The sequence below is a fragment of the Myotis nattereri genome (genome assembly GCF_964212035.1).
Source record: "Myotis nattereri genome assembly, chromosome: 10".
NCBI lineage: Eukaryota > Metazoa > Chordata > Mammalia > Chiroptera > Vespertilionidae > Myotis > Myotis nattereri.
In genome coordinates this window covers 23,245,397-23,269,154 of record NC_138085.1, presented here as the reverse complement: position 1 = coordinate 23,269,154, position 23,758 = coordinate 23,245,397, and the positions used below count along the sequence as shown (strand labels likewise).

Sequence of the window (23,758 nt, the reverse complement as noted above, 5' to 3'; positions counted from 1 at the left end):
TATCCATTTTATCCATTTCGTTATTCGATCACCGATCACCGATCACCGTTCCCAGCAGGCAAACGGGGTCAGGGTGCGGAAGAGCTGTACACAGAGGGCCGGACCCCGCACCAGGAGCTGTCCCGGCCTGAGGCCGAGGGCACCGTGCGGGGAAACTGTGCAAGGCCAGCCGCGTGGTAGGAACGCGGGAGGCCCGGGGGCACTCGGAGGCGCCCGGCCTTTCCTCCGCTGATCTAGGCCTCGGGTGAGGCAGAGCCAAGGGAGCGGCCGCCAGTGCATCCGCCTCACGTTCCTTTACTTAATCCCCACCCCAGGATATTTTCCCATTAACTTTAGAGAAGGTGGGAGGGAGGGAGGCAGGGAGGGAGGAGAGACAGACACCCGCATCCATTGGTTGCCTCCCCCACGCGCCTCGACCTGGGCAAACCGGCTAGGACCCGCCTCGCTTTCGACATTAACTTTTTTTTTAAAGGGGGTTGGAGGGAGAGAACCAGGAAGCTTTTCACGAGAATTTGAACAAAAACGATGGCCTTCATTTAAAGAATGTGTACAAAACATTGTGCATCTGTCCTCCCCGCCGGGAAGGCTCGCTGCGGGCCGGCTCCCTCTCACCTCCGGCCCGCGCCCGTCGGCCCCCGCGCCTCCCGAGTGCGGCTCCCGCCCCGCCCCCCGCGGCGGACCGGGCGGTCTGCGCAGGCGCACCTCCGCCCCGCCCACCGGTGACGTCAGCGCGCCGTTAACGGCCCTCAGTCGTGTCGGCGCGCGATTTAAAAGCAGTTGAGGCTCCGCGACGGGCAGGATGGGACCTCCGTGCCCAGGTGAGGCCGGGCCTGCGGAGGCGCCGCGGGGAGGCCCCGGCGCGAGCGAGGGTCCCGCGGGCAGGGTCGGGGTCCGGCCTGAGCGGGACTGCTGTGCTCTTGGCCCAGTCGGTGCCTCAGCTCTCGGTCGACCGCGGGGCCAGTCGAGCCGGGCGGGGAGCGGGAGGAGGGAGCGCGGGCGAGAGCGCTCCGCCAATCAGGACGCGGCCTCGGGGCGTCCGCTCAGTTCGCGGGCGGAAACCCTGCTGCCCCGGGTGCCTCCACGGTGCTGGCGTCTCCGCTTCCCAAAGGCCTTTTTCTTGGAAGGCGTCTTAGAAGCGGCTTGGCTACCGCTGCATGCTTAACACGCTTGTATTCAATTTTACCTTCATTCCTCAAGTATTGAGTGCTCCTTGTGGGCCAGACGCAGAGACACAGTAAAGAACAAAATAAGTAAGATTCCAGGCTATTTATTCTAATTGGGGAGACAAACAAACTAATTTACAGGTGAGACCGGGACCGAGTGCTGTGATTGAGGATAGCGGGGGGAGGGGGGCGCTTTAGATTAGGATTGCCCTTAGCAAGGGACTGGGAAACGTATTTCAGGCAGAGGAGCAAGTGCAAAAAAGGAAAAGGGGCTAGCAGGAACGAGCCTGGCTTGGCCGAGGACGGGACATGGCGACGAAACAGTGAGCAGGTCTGTCAGGTGAGCAGGGCCTCTGTCGGTCTTGGTAAGACATTTGAGAATTTGGAGTCATGCTTTAGACCTGACAAATGACTTAGCCCAGAGGCGGTCTGGTGGAGGGAAGGGGTCGGTAAACACTTGCATAGGAGGTTGCCATTCGGGGGAAGTGATAGGGCCACTCAGGGAAGTGATGGCCTGAGGAATTAGTTCGGGTATCATCATCATAGATCGTAAAACCGTGGGAACAGGTGAAGAGCCTGTAGAGGAAACTACAGGCCGACATTTAGGAGCTGGATAGAAGGAAGAAAGTTACAGAGGCCCAAAGTGTTTCAAGAAACGGGGTTGCCAGCTGCTTCAAATGCTGCTGAGTCTCAAGAGTGATGAGGCCTGAAAAGTGCTGGACTTGGTGACCGGACAGTTGTGGGTGATCAGTAATAGTTTTCATAAGGTGATGGGGGCCCGACTAGAGGGAGCTGAACACGAGTAGGAGGTGAGGAAGGGGATGCAGAAAGTGTTCTTTGAGCTCAGTAACCCTGATGCATGATGTCAAAAGCGGTGCGAGAATCAGAGAATGTTCAAGAACAGAAGTGTGCCTCTAGTCCCCATCCTGAGTGTCCCTCTTAGACAAATTCCTTCTTCAGTGCTTCCTATTTCTGTTCTCTTCTCCCGAGGTCCAACTCCTTCCTACCTTGCAGTGCCCACATCTAAATAGTCACAAGCCCTCTTGATTCAGTCTCTAGAAATGTCTCTTACCTCCTTCCTTCCTGTTTTTACTTTCTTTTTCTTTTGTTTTGATCTCAGCTGAGAGTTATGTTAATCACTCTTCAGCTGCGGGAAGCTATCAGGGAACATGTGAAGTTCTTGTGTGTTCCCTTTTTAAATTTCTAATCACCACTCCGTTTTCCTTCCCCTTACATGGGCAAACCATTCAGTGATTATTGTGTATCATTATTTTTAATGTGTTCCTATAAAATACGTTATAATGTACATATGGATTTTTTAATATGAATTCTGAACCGTCTGAGATACTCATTCTCATCTAGAGGATGAAGAAGCAAATGCTTAAGGCATGCACTTGTTTAGAATTTTTCCAGCTGGTAAGTGATGGAGCTGGGGTTTGAAAGCAAGCCTTCTGTTTCTTACATTTGGAAACATTCTTCCAAGATCTCTGTTTCCTCATCTCTCCCTTCCAGTGATCTTGCTTCTCCCAATCATAATAGGCCTCAGCACTCACTACCATAGTCACACCTTAGACCTTGTCATTATCAATAGCTGCAGTACTCTACAATCTCAATTTTAAGACCCCATTTCTCAATACCACTCCTATCTTTCCAACTCACTCCCTCTTGTTCCCCGACTCCAACAATCTTTTGATGACCCAGCAGACCCAATATTCACTTCACTGTCCCTCACTTCCCTCATGACCTTGTTCCCTCCTTACTTAGCTTACGTTCCACGGTCAGTCTGTAATCACTCCCTTTCATACACTTGCAACTCCTTGCCCTCTTCTTGCTTTCTTACACTTGCTTGACTAAATCACAACCCTGGTTAATTCCAACTTTGCCTACTCTGCCCAGTGCACCGGATGGCCAAGGGGACCCCAAGGCTACTCAGCAGTCATGCTTTATTTTCTGATTCACCCACTCCTCTCCTAGATCAATGGTCGGCAAACTCATTAGTCAACAGTGCCAAATATCAACAGTACAACGATTGAAATTTCTTTTGAGAGCCATATTTTTTTAACTTAAACTATATAGGTAGGTACATTGTTATTAACTTAATTAGGGTACTCCTAAGGCTTAGGAAGAGCCACACTCAAGGGGCCAAAGAGCTGCATGTGGCTCGCGAGCCACAGTTTGCCGACCACTGTGATTATTTCATTCCTTTTTCTTCTGAAATCTCTTCCCCAACCCTTACACTTAATTGTGGAGTTTTCGGTTTTCACTTGCTTCCTATTTTTATAAGAAAAGAAAAGAAAAGCAATCAAGAAGAGATGATCCAGCCCAAGACGGTTTTGCTCAGTGGTTAAAGGCTCAGCCTGCGGACCAGAGGGTCTCAGGTTTGATTCCAGTCAAGGGCACATACCTCCGTTGCAGGCTCAGTCCCCAGAGGGTCAGGGCCCCTATGAGAGGCAACCAATCTATGTGTGTCTCTCACCTCAATGTTTCTCTCTCTGCCCCTCCTTCCCCTTCCATTCTCTCTAAAATTCAATAGAAAAATATCCTTGGGTGAGGATTAAAAAAAAAAAGAGAACATCCGAAGTCCAACGTGGAATCTGCTCCCCTGTCCGCAGTTGTGCCTGTGCTCTCCACCCTCCTGTTGCTGTGGATGGGTTCTATGTGCTCAGCAGAGGAACCTCTTCAACTGCTTGGGTACTTTGGTTAGCAACTTTTACTCCTCCTTCTGCATGATCCCTGTGAATAATGCCCCCCCTCCCCCAAGGCATCTGGAACCTGTGAATGTGTTACCTTACATGTAAAAGGACTTTGTAGATTAAGGATCCTGAGATGGGAAGATTATCCTGGACTCTCTGAATGGGCCCAATGTAATCACAATGATTCTTACTAGTACAAGAAGGATACTGAAGACAGAAACAAGAGGTTGGAGTGATGGGAGGGAAGGGACCCCCAAGCTAAGGAATGTAGGCAGTCTCCAGAAGCTGAAAAGGCGCAGAAACAGATTCTTCCTAAAGCCTCCAAAATGAATGCAACCCTGCTGACATCTGGATTTTATACTTGAGTCTAGAATTGCAAGAGAATACATTTGTGTCATTTTTAAACCACCAAGTCTGTGGTAATTTGTTATAGCAGCAGTAGGAAACTAATACAATCTTTTTGTTTTATTCTTTCTACCAACTTGGAATCCCCCCTCCCCCCCATCTTAAATTAAAATTACTTTCTTGACCTCACTTGCCTTTAAACTTATCTAATTTGACCTGTCAGGTGCATTTGACATAGTCATCACTCCTTCTTCCCTCCTGAAATGTTTCTTACCTGACTTGTGGAACACCACATTTCCCTGGTTTTCTCCCTGCCTCATTAGTTGCATATTCCCCATCTCTTTTGCTGGTTCCTCATTCTTTCCTTCTCTTTAAACTTTTGAAGTATTCTAGGACTGAGCCTTCTGCTCTTCTCTATTTGTACTCATTTAATTGAATCCCTCATCTAGTCTTAATGGCTTTTAATACCCTATATGTGATTATGATATCCAAATCTATGTATCTAGCTCAGAACTTCTCCCTAAACTCTAGACTTAAATATCTGCTCTCTATCCCAGTGGATGACTAATAAGCATCTAAGCCAGGGGTGGGCAAACTTTTTGACTCGAGGGCCACAATGGGTTCTTAAACTGGACCGGAGGGCCGGAACAAAAGCATGGATGGAGTGTTTCTGTGAACTAATATAAATTCAAAGTAAACATCATTACATAAAAGGGTACGGTCTTTTTTTTTTTTTAGTTTTATTCATTTCAGCCGTAGTTTGCCCACGGCTGATCTAAGCCCAGCATGTCCAGAACTGAGCCCTGATCTTGTCTCTTTCCCCACAAATATGCTTCTCCTACAGCCTTTCTTTTTTTCAGTCGTGGCAACTCTCTTGCATCAGTTGTTCAGGTAACTGTAGAATTATCCTTGATTCTTCTGTTTTCTCTCATGCCCACATTTAATCCACCAGGAGATCATGTTGGCTCTGTCTTGAGACTATATCCAGTGTCTGACTACTTTTTTTTTTTTTAATATATTTTATTGATTTTTTACAGAGAGGAAGGGAGAGAGATAGAGAGTTAGAATCATCGATGAGAGAGAAACATCGATCAGCTGCCTCCTGCACATCTCCTACTGGGGATATGCCCGCAACCCAGGTACATGCCCTTGACCGGAATCGAACCTGGGACCTTTCAGTCCGCAGGCCGACGCTCTATCCACTGAGCCAAACCAGTTTCGGCATACTTACCACTTCCATGCCACCTCCCTGGCTGAGCCGCCGCCATTTCTCTCGTGGGGTGAACAGAGACATGGTGAGAAAGGGAATAAAGAGGTGGTATATAACGACACAAATGTATTCTCTTGCAGTTCTGGACTCAAGTCTAAAATCAAGGTGTTAGCAGGGTTGCATTCATTCTGGAGGCTTTATGGGAAAATCTGTTTCTGTGCCTTTTCAACTTTTGGAGGCTGCCTACATTCCTTGTCTTGGGGTTCCTCCCTCCCACAGTCTTGCTTCTGTCCTCACATCTCTGATTCGGGCCCTCCTGTTTCCCTCTATAGGGACAGTTGTGATTACACTGGGAGATGAGGATTGCATCATACCCAGTTATTGGTGGTTGCCCCCTGATCTGTCTTTCTGCTTGTCAATTCTCCCTTTTCAGTCAGTTTTCATCACAACAGCCATTGTGATCTTCTTGAAGCAGAAGTTAGATCACTTTATTTCTCTTCTCACCATTGTCCAATCACTTCCCTTCTCACTCCACCTGAAAGCCACAATCTTTACAGTGGCCTGTGAATAAGGCTCTATCCCCCTGCCAGCTGTCCTTCCCTTATCCTGACTTGGTGTCTCTGCTCTACCAGGCCCTGGAGGATCTGACCCCATCCTCTCTCACTCCACTTCAACCACATGGCCCCTCAGACATGCCAGGCATGTTCCAGCCTCTGTGCTTGCAGTTCCCTCTGCCTCGGTGTAGCTTCCCCCAAATATCTCTGTGGTCTTGATTCTGAGGCTTCCTTAGTGAAGCCTCTCCTAACAGGCTTCTACCTCCATTCGCACGTCCTTCTTCCAGGCTTTACTTTTCTCCACACAATTTTCGTCATGCAGCATGCCATCTGTTTTCTGACTTCTTGAATGAAAATGTTTAAAACACAGGGACTTTGAAAGGCCAAGACAATGAACAGATTATACTCACTACCTAGTTCAGTGATGGCGAGCCTGTGACACGCATGTCAGAGGTGACACGCGAACTCATTTTTTAATTGATTTTTCTTTGTTAAATGGCGTTTAAATATATAAAATAAATATCAAAAATATAAGTCTTTGTTTTACTGTGGTTGCAAATATCAAAAAATTTCTATATGTGACACGGCACCAGAGTTAAGTTAGGGTTTTTCAAAATCCTGACACGCCGAACTCAAAAGATTCGCCATCACTGACGTAGATCCAACAACTGCTAATTGGCCAAACTTATTTTAGCTCCCGCTTACGTACACATATTTTTGACTGATTCAGATGAAAGTTCTAGACATCATGTTATATCACCCCTAAATTGTTTCTCATGCATCTCCTAAAAGTAAAGATACTCTTCTACATACCATAATAATCATTATCACACGTAAGAAAATAAAAATTAGTTTTAAAAATCAAATGTTATCTCATAATTCAGATTGTATTCCAAATTTCCCTTTTTGTCCCCAAAATGTTTCTAGCTGATTTTTTTGTTTGACCAAGGATTGGCGGAAAGTTAAGACTTTTATTTGTTTGTTTGTTGTTTGTTTGCCTGTTTGGTTTCTTTTGATTGAGAAGAGCCCCCCCCCCCCCCCACATGCATTTTTTTTTTTTTTTGACACTGACTTCTTTAAGAGACTAAGTTGGTTGTCTTGTAAACTGTCCCACATTCTGGATTTGTCTGAATGCTTCATTGTGATATCATTTATTAGTAACTTGCTCCTCTGCTCCTATATTTCTTATAAAATGGAAGTTAAATCTAAAATCTTAGTTAGATTTAGGTTCCCCATCTTTGGCAAAAATATTTTATGGGTGATGTGAGTTTCATATTTTGTTTCATCAGGAGATGAGACAGTCAAGCTGTCTCATTTTTAGAGAGGCTACATTGATTGTTTGGTTAATGTGGTGACTGCTAGATCTTTTGTTGTTAGAACCATCTTTCCCTTTGCAGTTAGTGAGCAATCTGTGGTAATTCTTTGGCATGTTATATTTATTTTACACATTTGTGTTGTTTATTCTCTGGGTCCTATTGGGATTAGAACCTGGCTTATATCTGACTTGATAGCCCATATCTCACTCTTATCTCAGCATCTGTTTCTCTCGCTTAGGAGTATGCTTATATGTGTCTGTTGTTCTTTTAGTTTGTGAGCGTATCAGAGGCAGCAACTTTCTCTTAACCCACCTTTATATTCCTATTAGTGCTGTAGGTTCACATAGTGGATATTTGTCCCATAGGGAAGGAAGCATCAGGAACCCCTCATCCCCCAAGAAACCTAAACTATAGAAGTTCTAGCCATAGACTCTTAGAGTTGGCAGCGATCTTCACGGGCAGTGTGCAGTGAACTTCCACCTTGTGATGAGCCCCAAGCCCCCTTTAGACCTAGGAAACATTCTGTTGAAGGTTCTTGAGCAAGTGTTTTGTTCCATCACTGAACCACAATGAATCACTGTTCTTCAGAGACCCGTGGACACTCCCTCAATGCCTCACCGTCAAAACGTGGGTTCTCAATGCCCCCACCTAAGAAGGCCCCTCTCAACACTCCTGGCACTCCAGTTCTTGAAGACTTCCCTCAGAATGACGACGAAAAGGAGCGTCTGCAGCGGAGGCGCTCCCGGGCCTTTGAGCTACAGTTCAGCATAGATTCGCCCCGTCTGCTGGCCTCTCCCTCCAGTCGGTGAGTGTGTTCTGGGATGCCTCCTGGGGTGGCCTACCGCCCTGACTTGGGTGCGTGGGCCTGGCATCTCCACACTACCTGCTGCATTCTGGGTCTTGATTTTAAAAAGTTACATCATGATCCTCACCAGAGTTTTTTATTTTTGTTTTTCATTGAGGAATATTGACTTTTCAGCTACAATTCCAAAGTTTACAAACACACAGATTACAGAGCATTATTCCACCTGTATCAAACTATCCACTGAAAACGTGAGTATCTGCTGGGGTTTATCAGCAAAGCTTCTGCAGCTTGAGCACCGGGGAAATCTAGCCTTGATTCTATAGAGAGTGCATGATCCATAATAACTGTATTTCTATTCTCCAGCGACTCTTCTTAGTGTTGGTGCTTTCATCATGGTTTTACTGTTTCTTATATACCTTTGGTGCACCTTCTGACAGGTTGCCTGTCACCTGTGGTATATCAGCATGGCTTAGGGGATAGTAGTCTGGGCTCTGGAGCAGATAGTGGAGTTGTGGAGCTAATTGGGAGTTTTAGAGCTCACTTGAATTGGAATCCTGTCTCTGCCACTTATAAGCTGTGTGGCCTTGGCAAGTCACTCAACCATTTTGCTGCAGGGTCCTCTGTAAAATGAGAATGAGAATAGTGCCTGCTCATGGGGTCCCTTTGTGTGCAGTACTTAGAACAGGTCCTGCACACAATGAGCACTCAGGAGTCATGTGCTGTGACTCTCTGGGACTTGAGATTGAGGAGGGACACACATGTATTAGCTGTGTCCCAAGTGTTTGTGGCAATTGATGTCTGTGGCGAGATGTGGGATATCCCTGTTTAAAAACTTAGCCACCTCTTAGGGTAGCATTATTTATGTGAACCTCTGCTATAAATAACAAATTTTTCTGCAATTTTCTCTTTCTAGAAAATCACTACCAAGAATGCTTTTGGCTTGCACTTGATTGATTTTATGTCAGAAATTCTTAAACAGAAAGACACTGAACTGACCAACTTTAAAGTAAGAAAGATATCTACTTTCTCTTGCATCTGAATTAATGATGAGTATTTCTGATACTTAGTATAGCACAATCATTAAATTCTACAAACACATGAGATTCTCCCTTGTTAAGACATATTATTAACTACTTTACCTTCTTTTCCTAAACTGACAAATGTAGAAAAGCTATCTTTCTGTTATGTTGTCTAATCCCTGTCAGTCTTAGAAATCTTTGTCACTTTTTTTCATAAGGACAAGTAAATATTTTATGAAGCTTGCTGTGTTTTGCCTGTTCAGCACACCCTTTTTATGTATTCGAAGGAACCGCTGAGCTAAAGCCAGCCCAGCACACCCTTTTTATGTATCCCCACGAGTACAGCTCTGCTTGTCTGGTTAGGTGGCTGCGGGCACTCTGGATGCCAGCACCAAGATCTATGCTGTGCGTGTGGATGCTGTCCACGCTGACGTGTACAGAGTCCTTGGGGGGCTGGGCAAAGATGCACCATCCCCGGAAGAGGCAGAGAGCCATGATGCAGGTATGTGTGTGGGGGCCTGGATTTAAGGTAAGGGCTTCTTAAAGGGTGTGGCAGATTGTGAGTAATATACTGGAATAAAGTCACAAGAAATCAGTTATCTCATCTTGTGAAGACATGGACATTTTCCTATATGTCTGTGAGAATTGGAAATTGACTTGTCTTAGAAACTTAATTGAGTAGTTTGGTTTCTTCTTCAGCTGCAGATCAGATGTACCTGTTGCTGTGAGAGAATGGCATGTGTTTGTCACAGTCGCTCTTTAGAGTTTTGAGGAACTTGAAGTTCAGTTTCACCCTCCAAAGCAGTCCTTGCAGTACACGGTCTTATTCCTTCTTTAGATGGAAGTGTGACTGAAACAGGAACTGCTAAAAAGGCTCCAAAGCCCAAGAAGAAGCACTCGCACAAAACCATCGAGCAGAATATAAACAACCTCAACGTCTCCGAGGCAGATCGGAAGTGTGAGGTGAGGAGCCGTGTGCACAGTGTGGTCTCTGACTCATATGAGACGTGAGAGCTGAGCCTGCCTTGCTGGTTTGTGCTTGTTTAGGTCTCAAGGGGGTACAATATTCAACTGGTCTTTTCAGTGTCATCCTTTAGCCTTTCAGTAAGACTGATGGGCAAGTCCCTGCTTTCCCTCAGTGTTTCAGAATGACTGAGTAGAAAAAGATGGCAAATTACTGAGAAATCTGATTAAAACATTTCTTTCTTAGTACATGCAGCAATGCTGGCATTAGTGAACATTTATTCTGTACTTGCTAGGCACATTGTGCTGCTTTGAGCGTGTGACTAGCATTAACTCATTCAATCCTTATAACATCCTTGCTACATTTTATGAAGAGGTGATTGAGGTGCAGGGCTGTTAAGTAACTTGCCCAAGATGGCACAGCTAGTCTGTAAGCTTGGATGCGAAGCTAAGTGGTCTGCTCCAGAGTTCTTGCTCTAAGTAGCCAATACAATTCGGCAAACTTCAGGAATCTTCTGCTTCCAGGAATGGTGTTGGAGCTTCATTTATAATTATCACAGTTAATTTGAAGCAAACAAGTGTTGCCAGAATTTTTTAAAAATTTTACTACTAAAAACAATACCTCTATGAACATTTTTGTACATATCATCTTTGCACTCTTCTGGGAGTATATGTATAAGAAAATTCTGAGAGGGAATTTCCACTGCCCTCAAAAAAAGTTTGTACCAACTTACTCTCCCACCAACAATGGACTAGATTACTTCTTTGTTATCTCCATGACATTCATAAATGGTAATTAAGATCACGAGACTGGACTTGATCATCAAGGGGATGTGTGCATGTGAAAGAAGGACTGAACCCTGGGATGCCCCAATTTTAAGAGTTCAGTAATCTGAAGGGAAAACATCCAGTAGGTAGGAGGAAAGCCAGGAGAGTGTGGTATCCAAATGAGGGAGCATGGGAGTTTCAGGGAGGTGGGAATGATGAGCCATGTTAAATCTGGCAACCTGAAGCTTCTGGTGAGCTTGGAGGGGGAACTGAAGTTCCTGTAGAACTGAAGCTCAAGCCTCCAAGAAAGGGATGCTTCTTGGCTGTGCTGGTGGCCCTGAATTTGGAAGAAGGGCTCGTGGGCCAAGGATCCAAAGGGCATGCTGGTTGGTGCTGGTGTCTCTGAGGCACACTGTGAGGCTGGTTCTGTGAGTGAGAAAAAGTAGATTGAATGCAGCTACTGTTACAGGTAGGACCTCTCACATCTGGAATGAAGAAGCACTGCTGGGTGACAGAAATAGGAGGCCTGCATAAAGAAGGAAGTCCCTTCTCCCTGTAGCCCTGCAATCTCTCTCTAGTGCCCCCTATTGGTGGATCCCAACAGCAAGCTGCTGGCAAAGCCAGAATGTGGCCACAGACCCAGCATCGGAGAGAATAGAAGGTAGTTTTGGAGTTGAGAGGCAGTAGTAGCTTAATAACTGGCAGAGAAGTAGAGTGTCATGATCTCTACTTTCAAAAAAGTTCTGTTGTGGGCGGGGAGGGGGGAAGAGAAAGGCAATATGCAAAATGTTACCCATTGGGGAATCTAGGTAAAAGTTAAGTGGAAGTTCATATTACTTTTTCAGCATTTTTATAGGCTGAAATTTTTCATAATAAATGGGGGGAAATAAATAGGAAGAAGCAGATATAGCCTGTTGTTTTAAAGAGTAATGGATAGGCAATTGGAGGGGAAAGTAAGATCTGGAAGTTTTGTATTTTTTTTAAACGGGAGAATTAACAGCATGTTTGCTTGTTGATGGCAACAATCTAGTGGAGAAGGAATTATGACAATGCAGAAAAGAACAGAGAAATGCTAGCATGGCATCCTTGAACGTGTGAGAAGGGGAGGGGATGGACAGCATTGATGGGCCTGGGCCGAGGAGCCCCACAGTGATGGGAGATGGGACATTCTCTTCTGGTTGAGTGTCCGTCTCCTCCCCCAACCCCAGTTGAAATAGGAAGCCAGATCATCAACTGACAGAGAGTGTGGAGGAAGAAAGTGTTAAGAGGTTTGAGGAGAGAAAAAGGTAGGAAGGAAAGAGTCATCTGGGGGTGGTGGTAAGAAAATGGACTAGGGAAATATAGCTTGCTTGCCAGACAATACTTAGGGTCCATTTGATGGATTTGAAGTGAGGTCAGTCAGAATGCTTTGTTTCTTCATCATGATTATCTGTGTGGGTGTAAGCATGGAGTAGCAGAAAATTGTATTTAGCAAAGGATTGTGTTTAGCTGAGTGAATGTGACACAGAAAGAGGCTGAAGTTAAGAGCATGTGCAGGGGATTGGTCACAGTCATTGCTTATGGACTTTTAGCTGGGAAGGTAGGTAGTGAGCGTAAAGTAATTTGATCAGTAGTTGTAGGGCCTGGTGGGATCAGACTTGTTGGAGACATCACCTGTAGGCTATACAGGTGGGAGGTGGTTGTCATAGAGAGGCACTTAGAATTAAGGGAATGGAGCCTGGCCGCCTGGCCGCCGTCGTAGCTCAGTGGTTGAGCGCCGATCTATGAACGAGGAGGTAACGGTTCGATTCTTGGTCATGGCACATGCCAGGTTGCAGGCTCCATCCCCAGTGTGGGGCGTGTAGGAGGCAGCCGATCAATGATTCTCTCTCATTATTGATGTTTCTATCTCTATCTCTCCGTTCCTCTCTGAAATCAATAAAAATATATTAAAAAAAAACATTAAAAATGGTGAGTTAGGGAAAGAGACCAACAGAAGGTTTCTGTTCAGGTTTTAACAAATGTGTTCGTTGACATGTTATAAGCTTGTGATCACGTGCTGTGTACTTGACTGGCATCTATTTATCTGACTACATGCAGCCTTTCTTTTGAACTGGTATCGGTTGGGATGGGCCTTTGCCTGATCAGTTAGAAAGCCCCATTCACTTTTTTTTGTTAAATTATTATATATCTTTTTTCAACAATTTTTTTTTTTTTAAATCCTCACTTGAGGGTATTTTTCCATTGATTTTTTAGAGAGTGGAAGAGAGAGGGAAAGACAGAGAAACACTGATGTGAGAGAAACATCGATTGGTTGCCTCCTGCACGTGCCCTGGAGCCTGCACCTGAGGTGCGTGCCCCTGACCAGAATTGAACCCGGGACCCTTCAGTCCGCAGGCCTACAGTCCATCCACTGAACCAAACCGGCTAGGGCCCCATCCACTTTTGATTATGTGCAGAGACATTTCAGTCCAGTGTGTGCAACCGTGATGAGCAGGCCCAGTGAATGAATTTGGTATTTTCTTTGGCTCCTTTCCATAACCTTGGCTTCCCTGTGTTTGTGCTCAGATTGATCCCCTGTTTCAGAAGACTGCAGCCTCGTTTGATGAGTGCAGCACAGCAGGGGTGTTCCTCTCCACCCTCCACTGCCACGACTACAGAAGCGAGCTGCTTTTCCCTTCGGATGTCCAGACCCTCTCCAGTTCAGGGCCCCCTGAGATGCCAGATTTAGATTGGGTAGAAATGACAGATTTAAAAGGTAAGCCCACACAATGCCTTTCACCAAGCTGTCAGTCATTAGAAATGATTCTTATAACCTTGGGGGGTGGAAAGTGATGGTGCTCTCCAGAAGGTTCTTCTGGAGTGCCAAATTGGGCACCCTGTTGGGTGGGACTGTTCCTACTTTCTGAAGCATGGAGTCTGAAATAGTAGTAGCTAGTGCTCTCCTGTTCTCGGCCTGGATGTGCCAGTCCCTCAGGTGCCCCCATAGCAGCCAGTTCTCAAGTCACATATTGGAGCCAACAGCTAACCTGGAGTGTCAGAGTTTGGGCTTAGGAAACGGGCTTTGAGAGACTTGTCGAGCCAGAGGGGTCTCGTTCTTATTTGTTACCAATTGTGCAGGGGGGGGACCTGCGAAGAAGGGGGCATGGGGAACTGCTCACAGATGGCTCTGTGGTGGTCTGAGAACAGACCTGCCCTGTTGTCAGCCTCTTATGCTGGCTTGGCAAGGATTTTAACCCCCATCCCGTCCTCTCCCTCCACGCTCCCCGCCCCCGCCCAGTACTTTCTCCTCTTTTAGTCTTCTCTCAGATTTGTTAAGTAGAACAATTTTGTACTAACAATCTGTTTTCAAAGTTTATGTGCTCAGCTGGCGCTCTAGTCCTGGGAGGCAGGTAATCTAGTTTGGGACTGAATTGACATGATCGGGGCTGTGCACTGAGCACGCTCTAAGAGAGGGGTTTTCATTTCCCGACTATAGCGAAAGGCATGGGATCTGTTTCATAGTCACCTGTATGTGCTTCAGGTTTCTGCTCAAGGGTTTTACTAATCATTGGAATGCTTGTGAGCAGCCTGCCTTCAGTGGGGGTGCCTGCGTATCTGCCCCTCCCAGAGAGCAGCCATTCTCTCTGCTCGGGGACCCGAGGTGACTGTGCCTCCCTCAACATTCTGCTGCTCTGACCCTTCAGGGAGTGGGGAGCGGGCTCTGCTCACCTCTGACCTTCTGTGCTCTCCCTGTCCTCGCCAGCACTCCTGGAGCAGTGTACGGAGGACCGCCAGATCTGCCCTTCCCTGGCCGGCTTCCAGTTCACAAAATGGGACAGCGAGACACATAATGAGGTGTGGACCTTTGGACTTTTCAGGGCTTTGGGCATTTCTCCAGCACCTTGTGGTTTCAGTGAGACAGTCTGAGATTAGTTCTGCCCAATAGGAAACTGTGGCATTATTTTTATTTAGCCCCAAGTAGAGAAAACATTTCCTTTGGCACTTTTGTAGGGACTAAAACCTGGGAACATCGGGGGGAGCTAGGAGTGGGGTTGTGACATCCAGCCAGACCAGTGGACAGGTGGGTGAATTCTGGGACCAGCTTTGTGCTCCCCTTGCACGAGGCAGCCCTGCCACTCCTGGGTGCACATTTCTATCAGATTTACTCTTGAACATGGTTATGCCGTGGCCATTGGTCTCTTGGGCTGCTGTCAAGCTCGAGGAATTTCCTGCTCTTTGAGATTGAGTCCCTTGGCACAGAGTTTCCTGAGAAATTGTCACGTGTAAAGCTTTCCTCTGTGTATTTTTAGCCTGGCCCCTTTAGCCTACTTACTACAACTTCCAAAACAAATGGTCTCCATGGACAACTCTTTTCTCTAAACATGTAGCTAATGATGTGGAGTCCTGTTTCACATTTTACCGAAGACAGTACAGCTCCATTCTTTACTGCATAATATAAACTTCCTCCACACTTTTCTGTTATGAGAACATTGGCTCTGGGGAAGGGGGAGGCATATCCAGCAAGGCCATTCCTCCAGCAGTGACCGTGGTCACCAGAATGAGGAGAACTCTCTCTCTGTTCCTCCAGTCTGTATCAGCCCTGGTAGACAAGTTCAAGAAGAATGATCAGGTATTTGACATCAACGCTGAGATAGAGGACAGTGATGGCGAGGACATCCCTGATGGGCCTCTGGAGGATGACTTTGATGCCAACGACGAACCGGACCACACCGCCTCTGGGGATCATGCAGAGTTCAGGAGCTGGAGGGACCCCTGCCGTAGTCAAAGCTGCCAGTAAGGCTCTCAGGGCCGTGGAGAATGTTCCCATGGGGGTTTCCCCAGATTTCCTGCTGGCGCAGTCTCATTCCATCTCTGTAGATAGCTGGACTGCTGGGCCATGTTGTCCACACAGGTGGGGCCACCCGACTCACAGTGGAATCATACCTGCCTTTGAATGTCAGCTCAGCTACTTAATTGGTTATAAAACTGACATTGCAGTCTTGGCCAGGTAGCTCAGTTGGTTTGTGCATCATCCCATACACCAAAAGGTTGCAGGTTCCATTCCCAGTCACGGCACGTACCTTGGTTGCGGGTTTGATCCCTAGTCAGAGCAGGCACCTGATCGCTGTTTCTCTCTCTGTCCTTTATTCTCTCTAAAATTAGTAAACATCCTTAGGTGAGGATTAAAAAAAACAACAAACCTGACATCACAGGAGTTTGTAAGGATAGAACTAAAGTAGGTAAAGTGCTGAGGGAAAGTAGCTGGAATATAGTAGCTACTTCAGTGGTGGCTATTGGTAGCACTTGCATTTGGTAGCATGGAGGGTGCCCCCTTTCTGCACATTGCAGCTGGACCAGCTTTTGGCTAAATTGCTCCCTATTGTTATAGCCGGAAACGGGCTGATGTGTTGCTTACAAAAAAAATGTGGTCCCTGCCTGAAGGATCAGGCAAAGTGGGGCTGGGCAGTGTTGGGTTACCAGGGACAAGCAGAGCAGAGAAAACTCACTAGGCAGGTGTCATTGAGCATATGGGGTGGGAAAAAGTAGTAAAATTGGTCTGTAGTCATTTATTTAGTAACTGTCTAAGAAAATCAGAACTTTCTTGGCCTTTATTATATGTACTTAACAGATTAGTATTATTTAAACTTTGAATGTAATTTGGAAGCAGGATCTCATAAAATCCTGTAGTGCTGAGGGCCCCTAAAGGTCTTGAATGGGTCTATGTGTAGAGCAGACGCTATGGATTGGGGACAACTGAGGTGGTTGAGTATGTATAAAACCTTAGAAGTCATCCAGTATAATTTCCCACGGAGGCAAGAATCCCTTCAAGAGCGTTGCTTTAATGTTTCCAGGGTAAGAGGCTGCTTTCTTGAGCTCATTTTGTCTGCCCATGTGGGAAATGATTCTACTGATTAATGTCTTCAATTGGAGTGGACATCAAGGGGCTGAGCATTTGGTACCTTGAGACACAGCATCTGGCCCTTTAGCACCCTCCTTGCCTGATTTGAGCTGTTGACCTGTGATTTGATCCCTGTACCCATCCTGTCTTCTAAGAAGTGAGAAATGGCAGGCAGCTTAGTGGGAGATTTTCAAATGTCAGAGAAGAGCTGTCACTCTTCCTGAACACTGAGGTGGCATCTGAGGAACTGACGATAGCAAAATCTCTTTCATTTGGTTATTTTGTTAGGAGCATAGATACTTGGTTTGAGCAAGTGTCTCCATTTCTCTCCCTAGCTCCAGAGAGAGCAAACTCTTAGACTCCATCCTAGTGAGTACAGTAGGGGTGGGGTGGGCTTAGGTTCTAGTTAGGGTTTTGTCCATCTTGGCGTCCCATACCCTCACATGGTGCTGGCCTGTTTTGGGAGCTCAGTAAATGTACTGAATTGGACCTGACCCTGCCATGGAAGCTGTGAGGTGTGGGGTAGGAGGCATCACCTCTTTATTTTTTTAGAATAGGTTTTTGTTGATTATTTACTTAATTTATTTTTTAGAGAGAGAGGAAGGGAGAGGGATAGAAAGATAGAAATATTGATGAGAGAAACATCATTGATCAGCTGCCTCCTGCATGCTCCTTACTGGGGATCGAGCCCGCAACCGATGCATGTGTCTTGACCAGGAATCAAACCTGTGACCTTTTGGTTCCTGGGTCGATGCTCAACCACTGAGCCGCACTGGCTGGGCTGACATCACCTTTGAGGCTCTTTCTTTTCTGGAAGGGTTGAGACTTGATGATTATAGTGATATCTGATATTTATTGAGCTCCTCATTCTGGCTTTGAGCCAGATACTATGCTAGGACCCTTACCTGCATTGTTTTATATAATCTGTATAATATGTAAAATGTAATCACTTAAACCTCACAACAGTCCTATAATTAGCTTCTGTTTGCCCTATTTACATGTGGAAACAGGCTCAGAGAGGTTATGTAATCCTGGTTGCACGTAATGAGCTATGAATGACAGCCTCCACCCAGAGCACTTAGCTGGAAGTCTGTGAGGCCAGCCATGTGTTGCCATTTTCACAGACCTCCCTGGGTGACCATCCTGTGGACTAGGTCTAAGAGCTCCGCATCATACTGAAAGGTCTTCAGCGTGGGGTAGGGTCGATGCTGGATTAAATCCCCGTGTGTGTAGCCTGCCCACGTTACCTGTACCTAGATGGCATCACTGTCAGCTGTGCACAGGGTAAAAGGTGTGTGTATGTTAACAAGGACACAGCTGAGAAAGTGCTCGGTGTTTAGGAGCAGGTCTGTGCGTTCCCTCTTCCTGGTCTCTCTGTGGTGCAGGCATTACTTTGTGAGGTGCTCGCTGGCCAAGGTCCAGACCCAAACCACATCCTGCCCAATGCCTGCAAGAGTGAGGTGTGTGCTAGGAGCCAGATGGGAGGAGACCTTTAACCCGAAGATATTAGTGACTTAACTGGTGCTAAGCTGAAGGAAGGGGGGGACGGTATAGAAGAAATAGAATTCCTCTAGGGCAGTGGTTGGCAAACGCAGTCAACAGAGCCAAATATCAACAGTACAACAATTGAAATTTTGAGAGCCTCATTTTTAAACTTAAACTATATCGGTAGGTACATTGTTATTAACTTAATTAGGGTACTCCTGAGGCTTAGGAAGAGCCACACTCAAGGGGCCAAAGAGCCGCATGTGGCTCGCTAGCCGAAGTTTGCCGACCACAGCTCTAGGGGATTAGAGATGTTCAATGGAGGGGCAAGCTTTGAAAATGACTGTGGTTAGATTAGCTGTTGAGTGGGGATCAGTTGGCTGCCTCCACACAGCACTGTAAGTATTATTAAATGGCTAGAGTTCAAGCCTCCAGGTCCTTAGTCCAGCCCTGGCCCACAGACTCACTTTTTAAAAAAATACATTTTTATTAATTTCATAGAGGAAGGGTGAAGGGGAAAGATAGAGAAATATCAATGATGACAGAGAATCATTGATCAACTGCCTTCTGCATGCCCCCCACTGGGGATTGAGTCTGTAATCCAGGCATGTGCCCTGACAGGGAATTGAACCATGACCTCCTGGTTCATAGTTCGATTCTCAATGACTGAGCCACGCCGGCTGGGCCAGGCTCATTCTTTATACCTTTGCCTTTCAGTTCCTAATGATTCCCAGCATGACCACCTAAGATTTATCAGAAAATACAGTGGGGCCTAGACTTACGAGTTTAATTCATTCTGTGACGGAGCTCGTAACTCAAATTACTCGTATGTCAAATCACTGTGACGTTCGCTGCACTAACTAGCAGTGGGGTATCTGAAGCTGGCTCGTAACCCGAATTTTAGCTCGCAACTCAACTCAAAGCAAAAAATTGGCTGAGAGACGGCTCGTATCTTGAAAAACTCGTTAGTCGGGACACTCCTAAGTCAAGGCCCCACTGTATTCATGAGAATTGCGTGGGGATGCTGCTGGAGCCATCTTTCTCCGTCTGGAGTTCACAGTGCATACAGTTACATAATAACATAGGCCAGGCATTTCGCAGTCTAGAAGTGTGCATTTTTTAGTACATTTTATTCTTTAAAATTAATATTTAATTACACAATAAATATATAAATACAGCCCTAACCAGTTTGGCTCAGTGGATAGAGCGTTGGCCTGCGGACTGAAGGGTCCCAGGTTTGATTCCGGTCAAGGGCATGTACCTTGGTTGCGGGCACATCCCCGGTGGGGGGGGTGCAGGAGGCAGCTGATCGATGTTTCTAACTCTCTATCTCTATCTATCTCCCTTCCTCTCTGTAAAAAATCAATAAAATATATTAATATATGTATATATATGGGTTTTAAAAAAAGATTCTGTAGATAAAGGCAAAATCCCCTTTTAAAACGTTTTTAGCTTATTCCATAATGCTTAATATAAAGGATTTATATCACGACAGGTGAAAAGCCTCTCCTTGTTAACGTTCCTTGTAGCAGGCAGTAGAGCAGTACTCACACACTTGATGATGTCAGAGACCTTTCGGAGAAAGCTACCTCACACAGGCTAGTAATTCAGAGAAAGGGTGAACAATCAAACCCAAGCTGCCATGCTTGACTGTCCAGTTAGACACTTCACACACAGCAAAGAATGAAGCTAGATGGTCTGAGACTTAGTTTATAAAGGGGACCCCCCCAGCATTTGCAGGACATAAATTACAATAGCATCCTCACTTTTTTTAAAATATATATTTTATTAATTTTTTTCAGAGAAGAAGGGAGAGGGATAGAGAGTTGGAAACATCGATGAGAGAGAAACATCGATCAGCTCCCTCCTGCACACTCCCCACTGGGGACATGCCCGCAACCAAGATACATGCCCTTGACTGGAATCGAACCTGGGACCTTTGAGTCCGCAGGCAGACGATCTATCCACTGAGCCAAACCGGTTAGGGCAACATCTTCACTTTTAGTAGGAACGACAATGGTTTTTGGAGCCCTCCTTTATGGAAGGATGATGAGGAAAGGATGAGAGACTACCAGCTTGTGAAGCACTTTGGAATGTCCAAAGTACCTGTGTAGATTTGATCATGTTGTTATAATATTAAGTAAAACACTTTGATGAAGTAAAAACTAAGGGTTGTTGATGTGCAATATTTATATTGGACTTAGAAATGTTCATTTGTGGAAAAGTGGGTAGGTAGAGCCTTCAACTGCATCACATGCTGCTTTACATGTAAGTACATGGTTGTCTTTGTCAACATGGACATGATTGTATGTGTAAAAACATTATTTGATGTGTGTTACAGGGAAGAAACGATTCCCCTTGGGGATGGAGATATTAAGACCATGTGCCCCCTTCTATCCATGAGACCTGGAGAATATTCCTATTTCAGTCCCCGCACCATGTCGATGTGGGCTGGACCGGAGCATTGGCGCTTCAGACCCCGACACAAACGTATGTACTTCCAGGTAGTACCTCTTAGGAAAAGAGATAGTGTAGGTGACCAGCAGTCAGCAGGTCGGCCTAGGAAGGGAAATGCCAGTTGCTGTTCTATTGAGCCTTTTAGTCAGCTGCAGACCCACATAGACAAGCCAGCCTCTCACTTGGACAGTCAGTTGGCCTGGCCTGGGATGAGGGATCAGTTAAGACTGAGGCCTCTGAGTGGGAAGAGTCAGGAGAGCTGGGCTCCTGACCTGGTACTGCCCTCTAGTATCCACGTGGCTTCCAACAATGGCTGCAGGTGGGAATGACCAGGCCCTGGGGCCCATGTGAGTTACTGCACCGTGCAGCTCTTGGCAGGATTCTGAAGGGGGTTATGCTAGCATTGTGTGTTTTTCATTCCCTCTTTGAAAAGGAGATATTAATTTGCATGCATTTTTGTGTTTGGTAGCAAAACCACAAATTATAAACTAATGATGAAAATCAGACATATGATTTGCCATTCCCAGTGCTTTTATGCTGCAGTTGGTAAGACTGCCAGTGTGTCCTGTGAGATGCGGACATATTGTAGGCCCCAGAAGTGAGCAGTGTTGCTTTCTGTGTTCATTTCTGCAGAAGATGCTGCCTTGAAATCAGAGAACAGAAAGAAGAGCACAAAGAAAGATTTTGAAATAGACTTCGACGATGACATTGACTTTGATGTGTATTTTCGAAAAGCAAAGGTTTGTGCTGGATTTATTACTATTTGTGCTTTCTTAAATTACTCTTTGTACTCCTTTCCCTTTTAGATGTGATTTTTAAAAATTAATTATAAATTTAACTCTTAAACAGATGGCTTCATTGTCCCTTGATTCTTAGAGGAATTGATAAACAGTCCCAAATTCAGTGGCAGAGAGGATAAAGCTTAGAATTTGCATAATGTCTAGCAAAGTTGTTGGGTACTCTGGATGGCAGACTAGTGCTGGCTATGCCCAAGCTCCTCCTAAAAAAGAATAGGCGTTGACCATTTTAATTAAAGATGCCTAGGAAGCACTTTTTTCTTTTTTTTAATTAATAGGCTGCTACTATTCTGACCAAGTCTACTTTGGAGAACCAGAACTGGAGAGCCACCACCCTTCCTACAGACTTCCATTATGAGGCTGATCATCTGGCTCAGCTGCACCTGAAACCGGGCACCAGGGTAAGGCTGGTTTTTGTTTCCTTAAGGCTGCTGTTAAGCCTGTTCATAGCATCAGAGGCATCCAGTGGCTGGTATTGACTGTCAGGCTGTGCCTTCAAGGAAAAGGTGCGAGAGCATGAGCAGGAATGTGTGTTAGCCAAAAGAAGTTACCTGAAGATCCAGGAGGGGGTGAGGCAGAGCTGAAGGGAAAAGCTCATAGGGAGATGATGGACACTAATGTTTAGGAAATGGCTCTCCTGGTTGGAAGACTATACACAGGCCTGCATGTTGAAATGCTAGGGGGGGATAAGCAAAATCTTTTGTTGAGGTTTGTACACGATGTGAGTTGTTTCTGGATTCTCTCATGTTCTCATTGATGTTGTAGATTCACTAGCTGGATGCTTTCCCCAGCCCATGTGCCTCCCCACAATCAAGGTGTAGACGGGAGCTGCCTGTGACCCATTGGGTAATGGAGGTGCAAAGCATCTGACTGTGCAGTCCTTCAGGAGTTTGCTAGAACTGCACAAGTGGCCCGGGTTCCTTCTATCACTGTCAGGATGAACATTTGAGACTATCTGGTGCTGTACCCTGGTTACTGTTCATTTCCTTTGCTTGTGGTTCTTCTGGTAATGCTAGGAGCAAGTGCATGTCCCTGCCTCCAGGGTGACCAGACTGGTTCATGCCAAGTTCCATTTGATCGGAGCCCTCTGCTCATTTGCATTCCTGGTTGTTTTATTTAGTCTTTGGTATCTAATGTGTAGTAGTCAGTTTCTCTTCCTTTTTTGCCTGTTCCTTGACAGGGTCTGTTTTTTCTTTTTTTTTCTTAAATCTTTATTGTTGAAAATATTACATACATCCCTTTTTCCCCTCCATTGACCCCCTTCTAGTCCACCCCATCTCCCACCCCAGGCCTTCACTATCCTATTGTCTGTGTCCATGGGTTATGCACATATGTATATAAGTTCTTCGGTTGATCTCTTCCCACCCACCCACACAACCCCCACCTTCCATCTGAGATGCTTCTATGTCTCTGGATCAGTTTTGTTCATCAGTTTATTTTGTTCGTTAGATTCCACATATGAATGAGATCATGTTATACTTGTCTTTCTCTGACTGGCTTACTTCGCTTAGCATAATACTTTCCAGGTCTCTCCATGCTGTCTCAAAGGGTAAGAGATTCTTTTTTTTAACTGTTACTTAGTATTCCATGGTATAAATGTACCAAAACTTTTTTATTCTCTCATCTACTGATGGGTACTTGGGCTGTTTCCAGATCTTAGCTATTGTAAATTGCACTGCTATGAACATAGGAGTGCATACATTCTTTCTGATTGTTTTTTTGGTTCTCTTAGGACCGTGGTCGGCAAACTGCACCTCGCGAGCCACATGCGGCTCTTTGGCCCCTTGAGTGTTGCTCTTCCACAAAATACCACATGCGGGTGTGCACGTGCAGTGCGATTGAAACTTCGTGGCCCATGCGCAGAAGTCAGTATTTTGTGGAAGAGCCGGTATTTTGTGGAAGAGCCACACTCAAGGGGCCGAAGAGCCGCATGTGGCTTGTGAGCTGTGGTTTGCCAAGCTGCAGTTTGCCAACCACTGACTTAGGATATATTGCTAGAAGTGGGGTCACTGGGTCAAATGACAGTTCCATATTTAATTTTTTGAGGAAACACCATACTTTATTCCATAATAGGTGCACCCTACTAGCAGTGTACTAGGGTTCCCTTTTCTCTACATCCTTACCAGCACTTGTCACTTAATTGATTTGTTGATAGTAGCCATTCTGACAGGTGTGAGGTGATACCTCATTGTCGTTTTAATTCACATCTTTCTGATGATCAGTGACTGAGCATTTTTTCATGTCTCTTGGCCATCCGTATATCTGCTTTGCAGAAGTGCCTAAGTTCTTTGCCCATTTTTAAATTGGAGTGTTTGTTAAGTTG

The 23,758-nt window shown here is 45.7% G+C and overlaps 1 protein-coding gene across 1 annotated transcript in view; it reads left to right on the top strand.

Annotated features, from left to right (window-relative positions):
• The first annotated feature begins 764 nt into the window (after positions 1 to 764).
• NCAPH (non-SMC condensin I complex subunit H) overlaps positions 765 to 23,758 on the top strand; it is a 39,592-nt gene continuing 16,598 nt past the window's right edge. The window contains exons 1-12 of the mRNA XM_081100646.1: positions 765 to 818; positions 7,870 to 8,086; positions 8,244 to 8,334; positions 9,000 to 9,092; positions 9,469 to 9,607; positions 9,944 to 10,068; positions 13,384 to 13,573; positions 14,561 to 14,652; positions 15,386 to 15,591; positions 20,523 to 20,671; positions 21,272 to 21,378; positions 21,714 to 21,836. Of these exons, the coding sequence (XP_080956772.1) occupies positions 800 to 818; positions 7,870 to 8,086; positions 8,244 to 8,334; positions 9,000 to 9,092; positions 9,469 to 9,607; positions 9,944 to 10,068; positions 13,384 to 13,573; positions 14,561 to 14,652; positions 15,386 to 15,591; positions 20,523 to 20,671; positions 21,272 to 21,378; positions 21,714 to 21,836 (1,551 nt within the window). The 5' untranslated portion in view covers positions 765 to 799. The remainder of the gene's footprint in view (positions 819 to 7,869; positions 8,087 to 8,243; positions 8,335 to 8,999; positions 9,093 to 9,468; positions 9,608 to 9,943; positions 10,069 to 13,383; positions 13,574 to 14,560; positions 14,653 to 15,385; positions 15,592 to 20,522; positions 20,672 to 21,271; positions 21,379 to 21,713; positions 21,837 to 23,758) is intronic.